The 23,800-nt window shown below is 34.8% G+C and overlaps 3 protein-coding genes across 3 annotated transcripts; all 3 read left to right on the forward strand.

The window, feature by feature from the left end:
• The first annotated feature begins 8,878 nt into the window (after nt 1-8,878).
• LOC118062636 (abscisic acid 8'-hydroxylase CYP707A1) lies at nt 8,879-12,906 on the forward strand. Its single transcript, XM_035076473.2, has 9 exons — nt 8,879-9,776; nt 9,915-10,236; nt 10,507-10,656; nt 10,780-11,028; nt 11,177-11,266; nt 11,411-11,489; nt 11,876-11,982; nt 12,107-12,225; nt 12,577-12,906. Exons 1-9 carry the CDS (start codon nt 9,583-9,585, stop codon nt 12,674-12,676), a joined length of 1,410 nt encoding a protein of 469 aa, XP_034932364.1. The 5' UTR covers nt 8,879-9,582; the 3' UTR covers nt 12,677-12,906.
• Nucleotides 12,907-15,955: 3,049 nt separating this feature from the next.
• On the forward strand, nt 15,956-17,440 carry LOC118062637 (sterol carrier protein 2). Its single transcript, XM_035076474.2, has 4 exons — nt 15,956-16,312; nt 16,406-16,466; nt 16,989-17,091; nt 17,179-17,440. Exons 1-4 carry the CDS (start codon nt 16,187-16,189, stop codon nt 17,258-17,260), a joined length of 372 nt encoding a protein of 123 aa, XP_034932365.1. The 5' UTR covers nt 15,956-16,186; the 3' UTR covers nt 17,261-17,440.
• Nucleotides 17,441-21,514: 4,074 nt separating this feature from the next.
• Nucleotides 21,515-23,738, forward strand: LOC118062639 (alpha-amylase). The gene is made up of 4 exons (XM_035076476.2): nt 21,515-21,876; nt 21,973-22,105; nt 22,423-23,228; nt 23,403-23,738. The coding sequence occupies exons 1-4, from the start codon at nt 21,796-21,798 to the stop codon at nt 23,652-23,654; spliced, it is 1,272 nt and encodes a 423-aa protein (XP_034932367.1). The 5' UTR covers nt 21,515-21,795; the 3' UTR covers nt 23,655-23,738.
• Nucleotides 23,739-23,800: the final 62 nt, after the last annotated feature.

Consider the following 23,800-nt stretch of genomic DNA (forward strand, 5'->3'; position numbering starts at 1 on the left):
CCCAAAACATTTCACCCCACTCACCCTCCCCCTTCCCTCTTCCCCAAAAGTTTTCTTTTATTTTATTAATTTCGGTTTTTCTGGTTTCTAAGGCTAAAAAACCGATCCGAACCGAACAAAACCGGTTCGGTTTGAACCGGTTTTCGGTTCGGTTCGGGTTATATTAACAAGAAATGATATTTTCCGGTTCGGTTGAATTTTTATATTAAAACCGGACCGAACCGGACCGTGAACACCCCTAGAAGGAAGCAATATCGTATCTGAAGTTTCTCGAAATGGGCCATCGGGATTGTGACAAGTGTCAAAGTCCAGCTAGCCACGCTGGTGACAATGGAACCGTGAGTCTGTGAAGGTGGAAGGGGGGGTACTCCTACGAGAGATTGAGAACTCCCAAGTGGATCGAGTCCATGATCCAGAGACTTCCACGTATGCAGTTTCTGTTTTCGTACAGCATGAGATGGTGGGGACAATCGAGAAATCAGACCTGATCTGACAGGTCGGATACCTTAAGAATTCCGACAGCTGGATGCCATTTTGACAAAATGCAAAATGTTTCCTTTCAAATTTCCACGAACAATAAAAATATTTTACAAATTAATACAATCAGAAAAAAATTACACATTTTATTTAGTTGTGTCATTGACAATGACGCATGTAACTTTTTTTTTGGCTAGTTATGGTATTATTGGTGACATAACTTGTGCTTGTCAGGAGTGGAGGTAGGGATCGTAGGCCCTAGTCCCTGCCAAGATTTTTTTCCCTTTATCCATTGGGTAATTTTAAGTAAATTTTAACTTCTAGTTTCTTCTAGATTTTTTCTTAATTTAACCTCTCCACACGAAATTTCTTGGCTATGCTACTGGTGTTTACGAAAGTAGCCCAACTAGCCAAGAAAGTGATCTTATCTTGTGCGCAATTAGCCAAAAATTTCCAATAGTAGAATGCTGTAAGAAAAAACAAGAAATTGGTCTTATCTTGGTGCGTGGAATAATAATGACATGTCAAATACTACTAGCATGCACCAAGCCTAAACAAAAAACAATTAATCTTATGTTGATATTCGTATGGAATAATAATCACATATACTTGCTTATTATTATATATATTAAAAAGGGGTCATTAGTAAAATACCGTTTCGTAAGACTAGGGGCAAGGGTTTTTTTCCTTCATGGTATAATTAATCAACTACACTTCAAATATTATTTTCTTGAAACTGTGTTCAAGAGTATTTTAGTTATTTTATTATAGTTTTTTCATAATTACTAAATAGACACCCATATAATTACATAATTTAACATACATAAAATGTATTTTTTTAAAAAAATAGTTGGAGAGTGGGAGTAACCAATATATTTTGGATAGTACGTGTAAACTCTTCTAATAATCAAACATTATCTTTAACGATGATGTAATAAGCGGTGTATTGAGATCTTATTAGTGATAAAGTGTAAATTCTTCTAGCAGTCAACTTAATGTTAATTAATAAGAGTGTTGACATAATTTTTTATTTTTATTTTTTATTTTTACATTCATGCAACTTAAGTAAGAGATTTGTTTTTTAAAAAAGGAATTTACATTTTTACTTCTTTTCTTTTTTCTATTAAGTCTTTTACATATTTTCCTTCTTACTTGTCTATAGTTATTTGTACACAGCGTAAAGCTCTAATTTTGCCACGCATTCAATAGCTTAAAGCTTTTATTGATCAATTATTTCATTAATGTTATACAAAAAAACTAATATACGTAAAAGAAATATCTAAACAAACAGAAAATTTATATAAAAAAATGTTTATTATTTGATGCAATGATGTCATAAAACCATTTACATAGAATTTATAATATTTTATCTTAATTGCCATATCAGTTTGCGGCTTCATATAGAATTTTAATCCTCGAGGAGGAAGTAAACCTATTTACTAACAAATAAAATATTGATGACCAAGTTTGCTTGTCACATTATGTAGAAAAGAAGGAACAGAGAATATGATAACAGAGTTGCTGCTGTGGAATTTGCAGTGTAATCTTTATTATGTAATGTGTCATATATATATACAACGCAGCAGCAGAGGCGTGAGTAGAAGTGGAATAGAAGTCTATGATTACAAAGGAAACTAACAATCTAACTGTCAATATTTATCTTATAAGGACTGTTTATCTTTTTCCTAAAAGCATTGGTATAATTAATCCTTTACGTATCAGATAACTGTTGCTAACTAATCGGCTAATATTCAGCCTTCTTCCAATACTCCCCCTCAAGCTGGATCAAGGGGATTAATTGATCCAAGCTTGGACAACAGTCGGTGAAAATGAGCAGAGGTCAAGGATTTTGTGAACACATCAGCAAGTTGATCATGGCTGCGGACGTAATGAGTTTGGATAATCTGAGACTGAACTTGTTGACGAATAAAATGGCAATCAACTTCAATGTGTTTTGTTCTTTCGTGAAACACAGGATTGGCTGCAATATGCATGGCAGCTTGGTTGTCACAAAACAAGGTCATAGGGATGCTACTTGGAAAACCCAGTTCAGATAGGAGACCTTTAAGCCAAATTAACTCACAAGCAGCTGATGCCATGGCACGGTATTCAGCTTCGGCACTAGAACGTGCAATGACATGTTGTTTCTTGCTACGCCAAGAGACAAGATTACCACCAACAAACATACAATAGCCAGTGGTTGACTTGCGATCAATAGCATTGCCAGCCCAATCTGAATCACTGTATCCGGTTATCTGAGTGTGATCGTTTTTGGCCATGACAATTCCACGTCCAATAGAACCCTTCAGATAGCGTAGGATGCGCTTGACAATACTCAGATGGAAAGTAGTAGGTGCATGCATGAATTGGCTAACAAGGCTAACTGCGTAGGCTATATCAGGTCGCGTAATGGTAAGGTAAATGAGCTTACCCACAAGATGCTGGTAGTGATTAATGGATTGAAGGGGTTCACTATTTTTGGCAAGCTGCAATTTACTGTCCAATGGAGTAGGGGCAGGCTTGGCATCCATCATCTCAGCATCTTTGAGTAAATCAAGAACATACTTGCGTTGATTAAGAAATAATCCTTTATGAGAAGCTGCCATTTCTATTCCAAGAAAATACTTCAATCTGCCAAGATCTGTAATTGAAAAGTGATGTTGTAAGGTGGCTTTGAGGCGTGATATAGCCTCACTGTTATTTCCTGAAATAATAAGATCATCAACGTAGATAAGAACCACCAATGTTTCCTTAGGTCCAAGATGAACAAATAAGGATGAATCCGCATTACTTCTTTTGAAATTAAGCTCTTCAAGAACAGCACTTAATTGAGCATGCCAAGCACGTGAAGACTGCTTCAAACCATAAAGTGATTTGTGAAGTCGGCACGCTAAGGTAGGATCTGAAGCTTGAGGGTGGCCAGGAGGCAATTTCATGTAGACTTCTTCCTCAAGGTTCCCATGCAAGAAGGCATTTTTTACGTCCATCTGACACATTAACCATCCTTTGTTTACGGCAACTGATAATAAAACACGAACAGTGTTCATCTTTGCAACAAGAGCAAAGGTTTCCTTGTAATCCACTCCAAAGGTTTGAGTAAATCCCTGAGCTACAAGACGTGCCTTATGTCTGTCAATGGTGCCATCAGATTTAAACTTTGTTTTATACACCCATCGGCTGCCAACAACATGTTTTCCTTTGGGAAGTTTGACAATACTCCAGGTTTGATTCTGAGCAAGAGCTAGGAGTTCATCATTCATGGCATGTTTCCATTCATCTTGAGTATTAGCTTCCTGAAAATTTCGTGGCTCTTGAACATTAGATATAGCAGAAAGATATGCAGTATGATCAGGGGAGAGTTGTTCATATGTAAGGGAATTTGAAATAGGATGTCTTGCTGCAAATGTGACAAAATCTTGCATTTTAATTGGCGGAGCACGATTACGAACTGGATTTTTACGAGTCTGTGGCAAAGGAATAACATGAGTCTCCAATTCAGATTGCTTATTTAGGGAATCACCCTCAAGATTAGCCATAATAGGATTAGCAACCCTTGTGCTAGAAGAAGGTCCTGTAGTAGACACAGGGATACTGCTATCGGGATTTGCATTGGGTTCAGAGTCTTCATGATCTTTTTCAGATTCTGAAATAATTTGACCGAAGCTCTCTGTACCTGAGGGCTCATCAATGGTTGATGATGGGGTGTTGCTAGTCGCGGGAGGTAAGATTGAGGGAGATACCGTGTCTGCAGGAGCTGGATATGGAAGAGGAAAAATATCTTTTGAAGATGTCTCCTGATTTTTCTCATCATAGTATGGAATAGTTTCTTCAAATTGAACATCTCTTGATATGAATAGTTTCCGGGAATGAGGGTGATAGCATTTATATCCCTTCTTGGTTGAAGAATATCCCAGGAAAATACACTTAGCGGCCCTTGCGTCAAGTTTATCACGATTTGAAGCCTGAATATGCACAAAACATGTGCAACCGAACACCTTTAAATGTGATATATCAGGTGATTGTTTCTGCAAAACTTCAAGTGGTGATTTAAAAAACAACACTCGGCTAGGTAGCCGATTAATAATATATGCAGCAGATAATACTCCTTGAGACCAAAAAGTTTTGGGAACATGCATTTGTATCATCAAGGCTCGAGTTTTTTCTAGCAGATCTCTATTTTTGCGTTCAGCTACCCCATTTTGTTGGGGTGTACCAACACAGCTAGACTGATGTAAAATGCCATGAGAAGCTAGATACTGTGTCATTTTTTGAGACATGTATTCGGTGCCATTATCAGATCTAAGAATTTTAAGTTTCTTAGAAAATTGAGTTATGACTAGCATATGAAAATCCTTAAAAACATCAATAACCTCACTTTTGAATTTTAAAAGATATATCCATGTTACACGAGAAAAATCATCAACGAAAGTAACAAAATACTTGTAGCCATCAAAGGATTCAATAGTTGGTCCCCAAACATCAGAGTGTACAAGTTCAAACATCTCATTTGCTCTAGACATAGAGGGTGAAAAGGGCAGTCTGGTGGATTTTGATAGATGACATGTATCACAAGTGATGTTTCTAGCATCTAGACTGGGCATTAATTTTGTAAGAACATTCTCGGAAGGATGGGCTAAACGTTGATGCCATAAAACTTGATCCTGACTAAGGGAAGAAAGAGCAGAAATTTGAGGACGTTTAGAATCATTTGAAAAATAATAAAGCCCTTGAAAAAAGAAACCTTCACCAATCATCCTCTCGGTGGCGCGGTCCTGAAAAAGAACTCGGTGAGAATCAAATATAACACGACAATTTAGTGTTTTGGTGACCTTGCCAATGGAAAGCAATTGGAATGGAAAAGATGGAACATATAAAACCAAAGACTCAATATTTTCAGAGAGCAACTTAATTTTCCCTTTACCTTCGACAGGGACATGTTTTCCATTTGCAACAGAAATATGCGTTGGAGTAGTGATTTTTTCGAAATGGTGTAAGCTAGTCATTTTATTTGTTATGTGATCAGAGGCACCCGAATCAATGACCCAAAAATTATGTACAGTACTAGCAACTAAAGCAGTTTTAAAAGCAGTCAAAATACCTTCTAAATTCTCTTGGGATAGATGATCAGAGTTTGCCAGGAAACCAGCAAACTTACCAAGAATAGCTGTAGAATCAGAATTGCTTGAGGCTGTCAAGCTAGCATCACCCTTTTCCTTAAGATAATTGGCAAAATCATTAAGAAGAGCAGACGGGTTGGTAGAAAAGTTCACTACATTACTTGGAGAAGAATCATCAGTAGAGCGAGCAGCAATGTGAGCTTTATATCCATAACCCTTTTGAAGCCCCTTTTCCTTTTCAAAGTCAGGTTTTAATTCTGGATGAAGAATCCAACACCGCCCGATTGTGTGTCCAAGATTATGACAATGAGTGCACTTCAAATCTGGTCGTTTTCCTTTGTAAGATTTATTACTTTTCATCTGTCTGGTAACTGCGTATGCACGGGTTTCTGGCAAGGTGATTCTTGGCTCTGGATTCATGATTTTTCTGCGAGCTTCCTCTCGCTGTATTGTAGCACATACATTTGCAAGGGATGGAAGATCAGAGTTCATTAGAATTCGACTTCGAAGGTCTTCATAATCTGGACCAAGACTGGATAGTAATTGGAATATCTTGTCTTCCTCATCTCGTTTTTTCAATACTGCAATATCAACAGTAAGAGGTCGATATAATGCAAGTTCACTCCACATACCTTTTAGAATTCCAAGTAGTTGCACATAAGTCTTGCCATCTTGCTGCAGATTAGCAAGATCTCTTTTGATTTGAAAAACACGAGCTGCATTGTTTTGATTTCCATACATCTCCTTCACAGCCTCCCATAGGTCCATTGAAGATTCTGAATAACTAAAAATTTCAGCAATATTATTCTCCATAGAATTAAGTAACCAAGACATGACAAGTTGATCCTTGCATTGCCATGCTTCATAGTTCTGCGAGGAAGGGTCAGGGGTCTTGATATGGCCATTAACATAGCCAAGTTTGGACCTTCCACCAAGAGCAATTGTTACAGCTCTTGACCAAGGAAGATAGTTGAGTTCATTCAACAAAACTGAACCAAGACGTTGGTTTGTATTACTTTGTTCTCCTTCTGATGTGTTAGAATATATGTTGATGTCATCAGCACCAATATATTTAGAAGAGTCTTCCATAGAAAACTTTAAGTGAAATGCAGGTCAATCGAAACCTGCTCTGATACCATGTAGAAAAGAAGGAACAGAGAATATGATAACAGAGTTGCTGCTGTGGAATTTGCAGTGTAATCTTTATTATGTAATGTGTCATATATATATACAACGCAGCAGCAGAGGCGTGAGTAGAAGTGGAATAGAAGTCTATGATTACAAAGGAAACTAACAATCTAACTGTCAATATTTATCTTATAAGGACTGTTTATCTTTTTCCTAAAAGCATTGGTATAATTAATCCTTTACGTATCAGATAACTGTTGCTAACTAATCGGCTAATATTCAGCCTTCTTCCAATACATTATTATTAAAATCCTAAGAAATGACATTTATAACAATTTTATGCATCATGTATCGCATAAAATACATTGTTCAAAATTGAAAAGAAATAATGAAAACATTGAAAAAATTTATTCTATTATTATTTATTGATGAAAATTATGATATAAAATGTTTATTTGTAATTTCAACGAAAATGACAATTAAATAAAAAAAATTAAAAGATAAATTTCATAGAATTTTAGTTAGCGATTTTAAAAAGAATTAAAACATTATCTTCTTCTTCTTTGATTTCAATTCAAACCCTAAACTTAGACACAACATTCCTTTTTTGGTTTTGTTTCTTGTCAAACTTTACTCCACCAAATAAAAAAACATGTTCTTTTTTGTTGTAACACTCATTTATATTTAAAGTTAATTTCTTGAAATTTGTTTGTCTACTTTTATAGTTTACATGTATATTTAAGTATCTTACTTGTTTTATAATGATAATTTTATTGTATTAATATATAATCTGTACTTTAAATTTATTTGGGATTTGAGAGAAATAAACTTAATTTATTACTTTAAAACTGAGTGTGATTTTATAACTCAAGTATATTAGAATAGAAGAAGTAATGAGTAATTTAATAGGTATTAATGTTTTTAATCAATTTTATGTTTAAGTTGCAGATTTGGAGAAATTTTTTTTGTGTGGAATTAATAATAATTAAAAGGTATTAATTTTGGTTAAACAAGTTTGAATTGAAGAAATGATGAATAATTAGTTGAGTTTCAATTAATTCTAGTTAATTATGAATTTTGCTGAAAACTTAGGAAAAATTAAATTAATTTGTAATTTATAACAATTAGAGTATTATTTATTAATGATAGTATGATATAAAAATTAATGATGTTTATGATATAGCAAAAGATGAAATGATTAAGCAATATCTAGGAGTTAAGTTATTACTTTTATGAACCATAAAAACAAAATTAAGAAGTCTAGGTTTTGCGCGCTCAGTCCAAGTTAAATCATTTGCTAGGAAATAAGCATTTGACAGCTCAGTCAAATCCACTGCTGCCGAAGCAAAACGAATGCACTTATCCCTTGTCTAGTTCTTATCAAAACCAGCAGTAAAACGAAGACTTGTTGAAGCAGTGCTTCATTCTCGGAAAATTAAGGGACTGGTGCGGCCAGTTCTCAGCCATATTGAAGAACCAATCGTGGTGGTCGGAATTAGGGGATTGTGTGTCGTTTTGTAGTCGAAGGTAACACAACTAATGTAAAGGATAGATCAAACAGAGTTATGATTAATGTAGGACTGTGAGTTGTTCAATGCTATTGTAAGAATATTAGGCTCTCTCTCTCTCTCTCTCTCTCAATAAATTGCGTTTTCTTCCAGCTTCTCATGAAGGGGAAGTTATATGGAAGTCAAGAAGGAAGACACTAGTTGTTTCTTGTAATGATTATGTAGGACGGTGGCATTACATTATGTCAGATTACCTGCCCAAACTACCATAAAATAAGTTGATCACCCAATCATTTTTTTTTGTCTTGAATTTCTAGAAAAATCTATTTTCGAAGCTGTATCGAATCTTCATTGATCTGTTTGATTTGAGTTTCACAGTATGGAATAACATTTCGCAATCCGTGATCAGGATTTTGTCTGTTTGTCTGTCTATCTGCTTCTAGTAAAATCATGAACGCATAAAACAGGGTTGCTCCTCCACACAAAAACACAATAAACAGGGTTTTTTGGAAATTTTAAGCACAGATAATTTTCTTTTCACATTGCACATCCATATTACTGTTTTGAGAACCAAGATAGGCTGCAAATTGAAATATGATCATCAATGCCTCTTTTTTTTTTTTCTTTCTTCTGTGATACAGAGCTTTCATTCTCCCATGAATGCAGGATTTCTACCAACCCTTGCCGCCACCAACACCGAAAAGCTACGTTTTCTTACCACAAAAGCCTAATTCAATCTGTTACGTGCAGTCCATATATATATGGGAGACAAATAGCGATAACAAAGAATCTAAGATTCTAAACTGTAGCGATTAAAACAAACCAGGACGTAAAACTGTCAAATGACCCCTGCCCCCACACCACTATCCAGATGAGAAAAATGCCCTAGTCAGGGAATGTTCTAGTCAGCTATTCGTTTAGCAATTCTTCAGGCTGGACTTGGGGGCTAGGAACAACAAAGTAAAAAGATTTGTGATTCTGTTTGTTCCCTTTGAAGATCATATAAACAAATTAAGTAGGAGTGATCGATGGCTAACAAATGGTGAATCCTGGTGATAGTAAGCCTTAACAAGAAAATTGTAAAACATCTGGATAGGCTTGAACGTGAATATTCTCCATGGTAAAAATTGCCTGTGTGATAAAAAGTTGTCTGAATTTGTTCGAATTAAATTACTACCATAAATAAAATGAGACACCAGATTAGTGTTTTTGTCTTTTATATATCCTCTGCACATCTATAAATCGGCTCTCTCCTGCTCTCTCAATGACTAGAATAGCTATTTCCATTACCTTGTATTGTATTGTAGCTAACACCTACTCACGAGGGGAGAGAGACAGAGACTGGGACAGAGATGGGAGGGATTCTGGCTTACGTTCTCATCTTTCTCATAAGTGTAGTGTCTTGTATAATTAAGATAAGAAAAAAGAAAAAACCCAATAAAGGAATTAAGCTCCCACCAGGATCAATGGGTTGGCCTTACATTGGAGAGACCCTTCAACTCTACTCTCAAGACCCAAATGTCTTCTTTGCATCCAAACAAAAAAGGTTGTTTTTGTGTGTGTGTGTGTGTGTTTATCATTTTAAGTATTTCCCATGATGATCATCTGATCAATATGTAGTTTTCTTCAGTCTTTATGAGCATTCTTGTGCATGCAATTGAATTTGGTGTCCTTGGTGATATAGGTATGGAGAAATATTCAAGACCCACATTCTTGGTTGCCCTTGTATTATACTGGCTAGCCCAGAGGCAGCTCGGTTTGTGCTTGTGACTCAAGCTCATTTGTTCAAGCCAACATATCCCAAAAGTAAGGAACATTTGATTGGTCCATCAGCTCTTTTTTTCCATCAAGGAGATTACCATATTCGTCTAAGGAAGTTGGTTCAGAGCTCCTTGTCTCTGGATTCAATCAGAAATTTGGTTGCTGATATTTCATCCGCAGCAGCCTCTACCTTAGATTCATGGGATGGTGGGCATGTCCTTAACACCTTTCAAGAAATGAAAAAGGTCAGTTGGTGTGGTTCAATATGTAGTCAATATTTTACACGAATGATTGGATCAATTTTTTAACGGTACTTTTCTACCTTTGATATCTTGCTACACCCAGACTATATCCTATATGGCTTTCTTTAAGTATTTATTCTCAGTGAATACTTGTATAGTTTAATATTCCTTGCTCATACAACTGAGCACTTTTTAAGGTTATGTTTGTATTATTTTTATACTTTTACTCGAGAATCATTAAAGTTCTCATGGATTTGTCCTTTACCTTCGCAGTTTTCTTTTGAAGTAGGAATACTAGCAATTTTTGGCAATTTGGAAGCCCAATATAGAGAAGAAATGAAAAGGAACTACAGAATAGTGGATAAAGGCTATAATTCCTTTCCAACAAGCCTCCCAGGAACTCCTTACAGGAAGGCAGTGCTGGTAAGCAAAACAAACAAGAGTACATTTGACATCAGATTTTGTTCAATTCTATCTCACTAATTGCACGTCCTTTGACAAACATCGAGTCCTCAAAATAATTTCTCAAAAATCGATGTTCTTCAGGCAAGAAAGAGATTAAGCAAGATTCTTGGTGATATTATTCGTGAAAGGAAAGAGAAGAGATTGCTTGTGAAGGATCTCCTCGGTTGTCTATTGAATTCGAAAAATGAGAAAGGAGAACTCCTTACCGATGATCAAATTGCGGATAACATTATTGGCGTGTTTTTTGCTGCTCAAGACACCACAGCTAGTGCCATGACATGGATTGCCAAGTATCTCCATGACAACCAGAAAGTTCTAGAGGCTGTAAAGGTACGATTAAGAACAAGCCAAATCATCAGCAGAGTCTAGAACAAGTCTTTCTCCCATCTGTTTCGTCTCTGTTTATGAATTCTATCCTTATAGAGATACAGTAAATGTATTAGTTGCTGATAATTACTGGTAATGCTGTCTCCTATAGGCCGAACAGAACGCAATTCGCAAATTGAATGATGAAAGTAATCAGCCATTGAGTTGGAGTCAAACGAGAAACATGCCATTTACTCAAAAGGTATGTTACAGAACTGTGTTCATAACTCTTTCAAGCACAAGGCATGGATTTCGAAACTGTAGATTTGTATTTTTACTTATTTGACAAGTGGGATGCCATTTTGGTGTTACAAACGGCTAATAGCGAGAAACTACGTACTGCCAGGTTGTGTTGGAGAGCTTGAGAATGGCAAGCATTATATCCTTCACGTTTAGAGAAGCAGTGGCTGATGTCGAGTACAAGGGTAAGAGGAAGAATAACTCATATCTGTGTTTTCATTGGAAGCCAAACTGGCTTAAGACTACACTGAGGGTATTCCTAAATCCATCCTCTCTTTCCAACGATTCGAACCTATGACTCCCAGTAGAAATCCCAAAGTCCTAACGCTGGGTTATCCCTGCAGACCTACACACATGTATTTAGTAAATAACAAGGCACCCTGTTCAGATGGGCTGGTCAAATTCAACAATGTTTTCCACGTTTGGAGAACAAATGCAAGATTAAAATCATAAATAATCCTACTTAGACGTAGTGGTCAATTGAACTTATATTGGATTTGGCAATGATTCTTTCAATTTATCATAGAAATTGACATTTGAGGAAAGTGACTGACCCTGAACTTTGTGACAGGGTACCTGATTCCCAAAGGTTGGAAGGTGATGCCTTTGTTCAGGAATACTCATCACAATCCAGAATATTTTAGAGATCCTCAAAAATTTGATCCAACAAGGTTTGAGGTATGAATAGCCATTCACGTTTTCAACCCCCCTTAGCCAAAACAACAGGGTAGTCGGTTTGTGGCCAAGGGAATTTCTGTTTTTTCTAATCCTCATTCTATTTCCCCCCCTTTTATTGGTGTAGGTTGCACCAAGACCCAATACATTTATGCCATATGGAAGTGGACAGCATGCTTGTCCAGGAAATGAACTTGCCAAGTTGGAGATGCTTATCATGATCCACCATTTGCTCACCAAGTTCAGGTGTTGTTGAAAATCACGACAACTATTTATCGAATGTATTGTCTGTCTGCTGTTTGGTTATCGAAAATGAGATATCCTCCTGTCGGCCCCTCCATTGGGATTTTCCTAAAAAAAACTACATCATGGTATTGATGTCCAAACACTAACCACTGAATTTGCAGGAACTCCTTTTCCTGTAACAATACGTTGGATCTTAGATTCAATGTTTTTATCACCTCAGTAAGATCAACATATGTAAAAGATACTACAGAGGACGTCGGAGATCTGTAACAATTCGCAGGAACTCTTTTTCCTGTAAAAATACTGCCCAATCTCTGTATTGACGAGAGCTTTTTGTATTTTGGTTCGCAGGTGGGAAGTGGTGGGATCTCAAAGTGGGATTCATTATGGCCCGTTCCCCGTGCCATTGCATGGACTTCCAGCCAGATTTTGGAAAGAACATACCACCTAGGATATTGGTGCTCTAGATAAACAAGCTGAGATGCTATTTGTCTCCTAATTCACTTTTCATTTTAACAAATAATAAATACCGTATTCCTTTTTAGCCGAGTATTTATTATTTTTGCTCCTAATTAGCAAAAGTCCTATGTTTCTCTTCAATTCTATCTCTTGCGATTCTCATTGTGACTTGGCCATTTTTATATCAAATCGAGGGGGTATATAACAAATATTTGTTTATTCTGTACAAGTGCATCTTCCATATCACTCCAAAATTTCATAGCTTTTACATGGAGATATTATGAAAAAACTATGCATAAAGAGATAATTAAATATTTTTCTTCTGTGTTGAGATAAAAATCTAACACACGATCTGCTCGAGATAGCATTGAAAATGGATAGGGATGCTAATTATTTGGGCCTAGCCCAATTAGAAAGTCTTGCCATTTGGGCTATGCATTGTTGATGGGAAGACTATTAAAAGTCGTGCACCCTGGTTGCACGTGCCTCCCAATGACCAGTGCACTTTTATTTTTAAAACTTTACATTTTCTCTCTCCCTCTCTCATTTATTTTGCCCGGTACTGATAGTTTTAATGCAGCGCGCAATTTTGGCCATAATAATGACATTGTTTCAGAACTACTTGTTTTCCAACTCCAACAAATAACAATGCAAAACAAATGAGTGATTCTATTAAGAAAATGTAGACAGATGACAGAAAAAGTAAAGCAAGCACAAGAAACCTGAATAAGAATTTTGATAGTAACAAGCTTTTTATTTTATTTTATTTATTAATATTGATGTTCGGGTTAGCTTACACATATTTTAATTAATTCTATGGACTTTAAAATTAACGATCATATAAAACTCCAGTGGTTCTAAGAGAATTCAAACTCGTGACTATTAGAGATCAAACATAAACCCTAACCAGTTAAGCTACTCTTCAAGATTAAGTACCAAGCATACTTGTCATGCTAAGTCATTTAATCAATCTTCAAATTGTTGAATCAATTTAGCTCAATTATTTTTAAAAGTATTTGGTATAGACCAAGTTAAATTTAAACCAAGTTTGTTCGTTCAACCTGCTAATCAATTAGGTTTAATTGAAGTAATAACTATTTTTAATTAAAATTAAAATTTAATCCAAATTAAATTTTAAAATTATAAATTTTGATATATTAACTTATCAAATCAATTCAAGATATTAAATGGTTAAGCAATCATGAACAAGGACTATTGTTACTGATCTTACTAATGGAATCGTATGGCAAAAGAATAATTGGTAATTTTAAGAGGTGTAATTCAACCGATTAAATTATAGATTTACTCTCTAGAAATCACTAGTTCGAGTCTCATAAATTTCAAAGTTACTAAGAGCTTACATTATCGTTAAATTTAGGAGTTGTGAGATTAGTCGAGGTACGTGCAAACTAGTTCGAACACTCACATTTATAAAAAAAAAAAAATTGGTTCTCCAACAACTCACCCATTTTATTTTACTGATATAGCTCGCTCCTTCAATATGTTTTTTTTTTTGGTGGGAGTGGTAATGCACAAGGCTTGTTTAATGAAATGGACGAACCAGAAATTATTCTTTCTGTAGCAATGTTAAATGTCAAATTATATCTCATATTGGATATGCTAGAGCATGCAGATAAAAACAAATTTTAAATCCTAAAAACATTCCAATGTAAAGTGGGAGGACAAAATTGAAAAGAAATAAAGTTTAAAATCCATGCTGTAGTAATGAAAAAAAAAGAAGGATCCCTATGGATTACACTATAACAACCCATACGATTGAAATCGAAAGAAATAAAGTTAAATTTCTGTATTATAAAATATTTTTCAAGGACAAAATGGGGAAAAATAAATCCATGTGGATTGCTCATAGAACCCTCAGGGAATTAAAAATAACTGATAATTTATTTTATAATTGTAATGTAACTGTAACGGCAATGAACATCGTAATATTGAAATAAAGGTTTACTGTTTCTTTTCTTTTTCTTTTTTTAAATATATTTTTAAAATATACTTGGTTTAAAAAATATTAAATTAATATTTGCAATATTTTTTTATGATTTTAATATTCTAATATTGAAAATAAAAAATAAAAAAAATAATGTAAATATATTTAAATAAAAAAACACTTTTTTTAAAAAAAATTATTTAACCAGAGATGATTTAACCAGTTAACTTTAGATCAAGATTGGTTCTTAAAAAATATTTATTTTAGTTTTCATGGTTAAGTATAATTTAATTATATACAAAACTTAACTATAAAAACTATTTTTATTTTTGTTTTTATAACTTTTTTTGGTTGAATCTTACACGCAAAAACTCAACCTACATCTCTAAGATAAACACTTCCATCGATATCAATCAAGGGCTGAGACCACTGCAGCTAGAAGCAGGCTCTATAATGCATAAAACCCAGAGCCCAACAGTGGCTCTAGCGGCACAACAATGGATTCTCCTTCTGTTTTGGCATGGATAAAAAATGAGGTTTTGGATCCAGCGAGAGACTCTATTGGTCAAGTAAATGCGTACCAGTTCTCACTGGTACTAACCTTAAAAAAATTAAAAGAAAAAGATTCTGCTTACTTTCCTGATCCTAGACTCACTGAAAATATTTGTTTAAGATTCTTGTAATGTGAATGTTTAGGATTGTGGTAATTTTTTTTAAAAAATATATATTAAAATAATATTTTTTATTTTTTAAATTTATTTTTAATATCAGCATTTTAAAATGATTAAAAAATATATACATAAAAAATAAATTTAAAAATACAATTAAACTACAATATTAATCAACACCTAGACCTCAATTACAAAACCATACTAGTTAGTGTCGGTAAGACAAATGAAGAAACCGACCTTGTAAGGTAAGGTAAACCTTATTTTAATTCCTCAATTGTATATATATTTTCAATTAGGTCCTAAACTTACAAGCATTATCAATTAGGTTCCAAATATTATCTACATTTCTCAATGTAGTCTTGTCGTCAATTTTTATTAATATTATTTGAATAATGCGCATACTTCATGCAATAAAAAGATATCAACCCGAAGAAAGTGTGGTGGAAGTTAATGAAAAATGACAATTTAGAATTTCCTAAAATATTTAAAGTCATATTGATAAAATTTATAAGATCAGGATCCCATAGAAAAATGAATATCTTGATTAGGGATTAAATTGAGGTCGACCTAAATTAGAAGGAAGGAAAATCAACCAACCAAGTAGAGGAAAGAGGTTCCCAAAAGTGAAGGATAGGAAACACGTCGTTACGGGAAATAAATTAATAAAATAACAAGCCTAAGAAAAAACAAACAGGGTATTGGGATGCGTGTTCCACCGTGACCTCCTCCTCCACCTCATCATCCCATCATCTACCTCGATCAGACTACCATAAACAAAATCCGTCGACCCCAACCCCATCTAATTCGTTGAAACAAGATAATAACCCACAAAACTAAATTCTATATATTTACCAATCTATCAAAGCAGCAACATAACATATTGGCAATGGCTACTACAGAGCTAAAGTCAGACGCCATTTTTGAGCTTTTGAAGAGGTTCCTTGGGACCGAAGAAGGTGTTGCTGTCAAAAATAAGGTTAACCTTGTCTATCAATTCAATATCTCCCCCAAGGTAACCCCCCCTTTTTTTTCTATGATTGTTTGTGTATGTTTAGATTGTTTTCTTTTCTTTTTTTGGTGGTTTTCTTATGGGTTTGGGTTGCAGAAAATTGGGATTGATGAGGTGATTTACACTATTGATCTCAAGAAAGGCGAGGTCATCAAAGGTATTGGTTTTTCCATTAAGTTTGCTTATCTTCTGCTATCCGATTGGAATTTTGATACACACACAAAGCTACATCTTGCAAATCAATAAAATGGGAGGTTTCAATATGTTTCTGGCCCTATTTCTTATTTCATGACCTGTGCAACAAGAGATCAACTAAAAAAGACGGTTTTTTTTAAAAAAAATTGGATGATGAAAGGAGAGGATCTTTAGTATGTTGAATTAGTATACTGGTCCCTCTACTGCAACCAGGACTGATAGTAGATGGTGTATGAACAAGAACAACTGCTGTATAAAAGCATAGTGATGGAAGCATTTTCGCTTTCTAGTATTACGAGGTTTCTGCTAGGTGAGAGCTACAAGATCTTGACTTTCTTCTGATACGCTTTGTTTTTGGGTGAGATCAATTAGACAATGGATTAGATACTAGAATTTTTCTCTCTTGCTCACGCTCGCGCACACACAATTGTCCTTTTTGTTAAACAAGTGTAGTTGTTGATTGTGCAAGATTTTTGAAATTTAGGGCAATATGAAGGAGGGAAACCTGATGCCACATTTTCCTTGAAGGACGAAGATTTTATAAAGCTTGCTAATGGAAAGTTGAATCCCCAGATGGCTTTCATGAGGTGGGAACTTTAGCTGTTCTATTCTATCCTGCCTTAATTCAATTTGCTGCTTGTTTTTTATTTGCCTACTTTATTTGATGCAAGCAGGGGTGCTTTGAAGATCAAGGGCAGTTTGAGTGCTGCGCAGAAATTCACTCCCGATATCTTCCCAAAGCCTGCTAAGCTGTGAGCTAGTACCAGGAGTGTAGAACTGTTTGAAAGCTGTCCATCAACATCTGTTATTGTTGATGAATTCATAAATTGTTTTTTCTTTTTCTTCTGTCATGTAATATGGGGACTAGATTGGAGGCAGTAAGTCTATAGCAATCTTTGAATTATGAAAAGCTCCACAATCCTCTCTGTTGATCAATTTGCATGTTCTTCTAGTCTCTCGGACTAAACCATTAGATTGTGCAGTCATTAATTTGTTCGTATCACGTCTGTGTCTTGAAGTTCACTCCTAAGTTGCATAATTTATTATCTAATCATATGCATATTCCTGTGAACCAAATTTGAAATGTTTGTCACCTTGAACTTTTGTTACTGTTCTCCTTAGTAGGAGCTAGGAGCTACTACCTTGAACTTTTGGACCTGGGACAGGGACCAGGGGAGAGTTGAATCAATGCTTGCCTAGTTGCTTCTGGTGTGCTCCAATAAACGTTATTGAGTGAGTTTCAGATGGACAACGCTATGTTTGAGAGAAAATATAAAGAAATGCAGGGATGGATGTGCTGATCATAGTTGTCTCTGTCTCATCTGTGGGGCATGCAAGTCGGAGCCTGTGCTCCAGACAAGGGGCCAATATTGGTCTTAAATGGTAGGAGCTGGAAAATTTAGCGAGTGCTTCGTTTTTGCTACTTGAAAGCACCTAGTACGAGCTTCCTGGCTGCCTCAGTTTTGCTGTTTGGTAATTGCTGGTTCTATTCTACGTATTGAAAAAGGAAAATCTCTCGACTGGCTGAACTAATTTAGAATCCGAGGGGGGAGGATTGCCAAACTTTGAAGGGCCAGGTAGGGCTTTGATACGCTTCTCATCAGCTACTGGATAGTCGTCCTTAACTCCCCCTCCGAGCGTACAGGCTGACCGCATTCTTTATCGGTCTGATTAGTTGTCTTTGGAAGAGCAAATCAACAAATTCTGAAGTCTGAATTCTCAAAAGCCACAACCCAACCAACAGTTGCCAATTTCCCATGAGTACACGCTCGGAGGATCTTGCTCTTCAGCAAATTTTGGGTCTCTTACGTGGCTTGTTTGGTTTAACCAACAAGGTAACCCATGCTATATTATGAGTTGAATTTTAACCGATTGATAGTGGTAACGGTTATTTTTTAAAATATTTTTTATTTATTTATAATTGTATTAAAATAATATGTTTTTAAAATTTATTTTTGATATTAACATATCAAAACGATTAAAAATCATTAAAAATTTTAATTAAAAAAATAATTTTTTTTTTAAAAAAACACGACATGATCACACAAACATACACATCCTTCAAATTGATTTTTCACACAAAAAAAGGTTCTGATTTAAAATAAATACATGTTTTGATATAATTGAGCGATGAAAAGATAATACCCCCGTTTATGAATTAAAAAATAAAAAAATATATGAATAAATAACAAGAAAAGTTGTTATTGTCAATTCAAAACTAAAATAAAAAATTGATCTTTTTTTAAAATGCAAAATAGATGCCCGTGCAATCGCGATTGTTCCTTTCATTTTATCCACGATGACACTAGGTAATTTTTTAAATATATTCTCCTTCCGCTGCTCCTGAGTTCGAGTCCTCATGTGCACGCCTATCACCCCCGCGGTGCCTTACATGCCCACTGGGTTTGTAGGGTGTTCAGTGGGCCGTGAGATTAGTCGTGGTGCGCGCAAGCTGGCCCGGACACCCACGTAAATAAAAAAAAAATAATAAATATTTTTAAGGCTACTATTTAAATTATTTAAGAATATATATTTTATTAAACGAACTATTCTTTTTTTATTCATGTAATTCTTTTACTAAAATATTTTTTTAATCAGTAGCATGTTTTTTCTAATTAAGAGTAAAAGCAATTAAAATTATTTTTTGTAACAATTTTAATAACTTAACATAAGTAAGAAATTATCTCTTCAACCTAAACAACATTTCCTTATCAATGTATTGTTTTTTTTTTTTAACAAAAATATGATTTATTTATCAAAAGCATTGTTTTTAAAATAAAAAACCTATAATGATCTGAAATGCAAGTTCTAATTACAAAATATTAGAAATCATGTCTTGAAATTTTGTATACAATTGAAGAAAAAAAATAATTTGAGGAAATTTTGTAACAAATTTATAATAAAAAAAAAATATCTTGATAAATTTTTTATTTTTATTGAATATTCAATATCATAAATTGAAAAAGAATTTACATATTATATTTATATATAATAATTAACAAAATAAGTAGTGATATTATAAAAAAAATTGCTATAATCTTATTTGAAAACAAAAAAAAAAAATTGAATGGTATTTAATGAAAAGTATTTTAACCATAATTTTAATTATTTTATTTATAATGGATTCTAATTAAAATTTAATAAAAAAAATAAAAAAATAAATGGTTGAATTAAAAAAAGGCCAAGCACATGGGCCTACAAAACTAGAGTTGCTTGCCTAACTTTTTTATTTTCTTTTAAAAAAAATAAGGTGGATGTCATGTTATTAGTCCTATTTTTTTTTAAAAAATAATAATAAATTGATGACGCGTCATTTTCTATGACAAATAACGTGTTGTTAATAAGTAAAGATTTCAACCATTAGAGATAGTCGAGAAATTAGGTTTCGAGTTTTAAAACCCAAAAAGTTCTTTTTTTAATAGTATTTTCCACTTGAAAATACCTATACACATTCTAAGCATATAAATAAGCCAATTTTAACATTTAATTGTATTTTCTCTTCTTGTCACGAGAAACAGATTAAAATTTTTTGTTGATGGATCATGACTAATTGACAACTTTCTCTCTCTCTCTCTCTCTCTCTCTTATAATTTTTTGATGGCTTTTTTTCTCTTCTCTCAAAACTTAGGGATTAAAATGAATGAAAAAAGAAATTAAGGACCTAAACACACTAAACTAAAAGGATAGGGACACCTTATGACAACATTCAAATTTTAAGGACCAAATCACAAATTTTGTGTGCCTTTTGTGTTAGAGGGCTCTTTTTCTTCCTGGATATCAACTCTGGTCCTTCATGTTTCAATTGTTTTTGAGTGCATAAAAGCATTGAAAACAGAACCTAGAAGGACTTAATTGAAAGGGAAAGAAGTTTTAATGACTAAAGTTGACAACTGTAAGATTTTCAGGGACTTGAAGTGAGAAAAAAAAAGAAGCTCAGACAATTAGTGTTTTGGGTGTGAAAAGCCCGTCTTTGTACATTTATCTTCGCTAGCACTTCGTGCTTTGTACGCCTCCCGGTTCTTTTCCTGTCCTCCTGTCTTCCATCGACAACGATGGCGTGTTGCCGGCTTTAAGCGAAATGCTAGCAACTCCTTTTACACTTGAAATCCGCCGTTTCTCTTACGTCAAAGGAACATTTAACAGAATCAATCGCATCCACATACATCCCATCCCAATTTGTTCACATTTCGAGTCTGTTTGCTACTGTATTTTAAAAAATATTTAATTTTATTTTTAAATTAATATATTTTTTATATTTTAAATCATATATTAATTTTAAAAATAATATTTTTTTAAATAAAAAATATTATTAACATGCTTTTTTAAGCAACCACTATCGTATTTTATTTTCCATAATTGGCATTATCATTTCAAATTATAAAAATCGTCAAACCGTATTTTATAATTAATTTTTTTTATATTTTTAAGTTATTTTGACATGTTATTGTTAAAATTTAATTTTAAAAAACAAAAAAAAAAAAACGATCGGTTTAAACCACTCATTTACGTTCCTCTTACTAACAGTAAATTCATATATCGTGTAAAAGATACAGAAACAATATCAAATGCATATGATCCACAAAACACTGATTCGAACAAATCACGTGTTAAACTATCTAAACCATGATTAATACCTTCTCTAAAGACTACCACAGGTAGCTAGCTAATTTAAGAGAGAGAGAAGAATACGGGGTTGGAAAAATTGAAACCAGCAATGAATACATATGAACTCTCATTCATCTGTGAACGCGCTCGAGCACAAGCCGGCTAGTGCAGTGATGATACCTATAAAAAAGAAGAGCTTTTTCTGTCTTTTCAGCTCTCTCGCCCCTTCCTCTCTTCTTCTACGTTACTATTTCAGTTATGGCCTACGCTGTTTTTAGTTTCCATATGCGCAAACACCTTAGAATTCATGTCTTTGCCCTTCAACAACTCATGATCCCTCCTTCGTTAAATCTATCGCATCAATTAACTCAGCTGTTTCGTGGATTATCCAACGTTGCTTCTGTTATGCGGACGCTGGGCTGGCTAGTTTAGGAGTCCGAGTGCCTAACATCAACAACGTTCGAATCCAACAAAGAAAAATTCTGTCATCTCTAGAGTCGTCCACTTAGTCAACATCAATTAGGCCATCAATTAGCAACGACTTCTAGTATTGCTTGTCTATGACTTTCACGAGTGATCATGGACAACTTGGTTTCCCTTTTGGATTCTTACAGCACCAACACGCCAATGAGACCTATTAAAAGAGACAGCATCACAATCCATCACCCTAGAACATAACAAAGAGAATGAGGTTTCTCACTTTCTGCTTCTTCTCTCTCTTCCTCTCAGTTTTCCCTTTGCTCACTTCTTCTGCTTTGTTGTTTCAGGTAAGGCATGAACCACCCAATCGTATCCCTCTCAAAACCTAATCGATTTTGTACATGTAAATTTAATTGTTCATGGGTTTGGTGATCGTGTGACAGGGGTTCAACTGGGAGTCATGTAATCAGGCAGGAGGATGGTACAACTCACTAAAGAACTTAGTTCCTGATTTGGCTAATGCTGGAATTACTCATGTCTGGCTTCCTCCAGCCTCTCAGTCAGTTGCACCGCAAGGTACTTTATGAATAATTGTTCATTTTAAGTATCATTTCTTTATTAATTGGTTCTCATGTGTTCCCTGTTACAAGGTAGAAATTTTGTCTCTGATGCTATTTACTTACCTGAGTAGTAACGTCGATGGCAAGAGGAATATTTTAGTTATTGCATTTAATTTGAAGAAGCATATGATTTACAATTAATAACGAAGAACATCCGAGTTATGTTTAAAAACAAAAAAAACCTGACAGAAAGTGACCATTTGGTAATCTTTATTTGATCTTAGAATTCCTTTTCAGAAGACATAATATACCCTCTACTTAAATTTCTTGTAGGATATATGCCAGGCAGGCTATATGATCTGAGTGCATCAAAATATGGATCTCAGGATGAATTGAAATCACTAATTGGGGCTTTCCATCAGAAGGGAATTAAATGCCTGGCAGACATTGTCATAAACCATAGAACTGCTGAGAAGCAAGATGGGAGAGGAATATGGTGCCTTTTTGAAGGTGGAACTTCTGATGATCGCCTTGACTGGGGGCCGTCCCTCATTTGCAGTGATGACACGGCCTATTCTGATGGCAAAGGAAATCCCGATACAGGAGGTGACTTCGGAGGTGCCCCTGATATTGACCACCTCAATCCTAGAGTTCAGAAGGAGTTATCAGATTGGATGAACTGGTTAAAGTCTGAAATAGGATTTGATGGATGGCGATTCGACTTTGTTAAGGGCTATGCTCCTAGTATTACCAAAATATATATGGAAAATACTTCACCAGATTTTGCAGTTGGTGAAAAATGGGACTCTCTTGCTTATGGCCAGGATGGAAAGCCTGACCATAACCAGGATGCGCACCGTGGTGGACTAAAAGATTGGATTCAAGCAGCTGGTGGTGCTGTCACAGCTTTTGATTTTACAACAAAAGGGATACTTCAAGCCGCCGTGCAAGGAGAGTTATGGAGGTTGAAGGACTCAAATGGAAAGCCACCAGGATTGATTGGCCTGTTGCCACAAAATGCTGTGACTTTCATTGACAATCATGACACCGGGTCCACTCAAAAGATCTGGCCATTTCCATCAGATAAAGTCATGCAGGGATATGCCTACATTCTCACTCATCCTGGGACCCCATCCATTGTAACTTCATCTCCCTTTTTTCAATTTGTTTGTCCGTGCAATAATACAACTATCATGCTCTTTAGCAACGCCATCTGCCATTTGTTGTGAACTCTTCTTCTCTTTTCGCTGTTTAATATAGTAGGAAACTCACATATAATATTCCTAACTACAGAAGCTTTCTATGTTTTGCAGTTTTATGATCACTTTTTTGACTGGGGCCTGAAGGAACAAATTGGCAAATTGGCAACAATTAGGAAAACTTCTGGGATTGGTTCTACAAGCACTGTGAATATTTTAGCCTCCGATGCTGATCTTTACGTGGCAGCAATCGATGGTAACGTGATGATGAAGATTGGACCTAAGATGGATCTTGGAAACCTTATTCCCTCAAACTTCCAGGTTGCTGCATCTGGAACAGATTATTGTGTGTGGGTAAAAAAGTAAATACCAGGATACCGTAGCTACATATGTATCAGACTACTTAAAGAATAATTCGTTGAGGACAACGAAGAATTAATTTTTGCATGATCTTAAGGTGTCTCTGCTTCATTTCTTCTGTTTTCACAGTTATACAAGGCAGGAGTAGTATA

The sequence above is a fragment of the Populus alba genome, chromosome 2, assembly GCF_005239225.2.
Source record: "Populus alba chromosome 2, ASM523922v2, whole genome shotgun sequence".
NCBI lineage: Eukaryota > Viridiplantae > Streptophyta > Magnoliopsida > Malpighiales > Salicaceae > Populus > Populus alba.

Coding starts and splice junctions, on each gene's coding strand:
- LOC118062636 (XM_035076473.2), top strand. CDS start 9,583: ATGGGAGGGATTCTGGCTTACGTTCTCATCTTTCTCATAAGTGTAGTG. Junction 11,267..11,410: donor ACATGCCATTTACTCAAAAG/GTATGTTACAGA, acceptor ACGTACTGCCAG/GTTGTGTTGGAGAGCTTGAG. Junction 11,490..11,875: donor GGCTGATGTCGAGTACAAGG/GTAAGAGGAAGA, acceptor ACTTTGTGACAG/GGTACCTGATTCCCAAAGGT.
- LOC118062637 (XM_035076474.2), top strand. CDS start 16,187: ATGGCTACTACAGAGCTAAAGTCAGACGCCATTTTTGAGCTTTTGAAG. Junction 16,313..16,405: donor AATTCAATATCTCCCCCAAG/GTAACCCCCCCT, acceptor TTTGGGTTGCAG/AAAATTGGGATTGATGAGGT. Junction 17,092..17,178: donor CCCCAGATGGCTTTCATGAG/GTGGGAACTTTA, acceptor TGATGCAAGCAG/GGGTGCTTTGAAGATCAAGG.
- LOC118062639 (XM_035076476.2), top strand. CDS start 21,796: ATGAGGTTTCTCACTTTCTGCTTCTTCTCTCTCTTCCTCTCAGTTTTC. Junction 21,877..21,972: donor CTTCTGCTTTGTTGTTTCAG/GTAAGGCATGAA, acceptor ATCGTGTGACAG/GGGTTCAACTGGGAGTCATG. Junction 22,106..22,422: donor TCAGTCAGTTGCACCGCAAG/GTACTTTATGAA, acceptor AATTTCTTGTAG/GATATATGCCAGGCAGGCTA.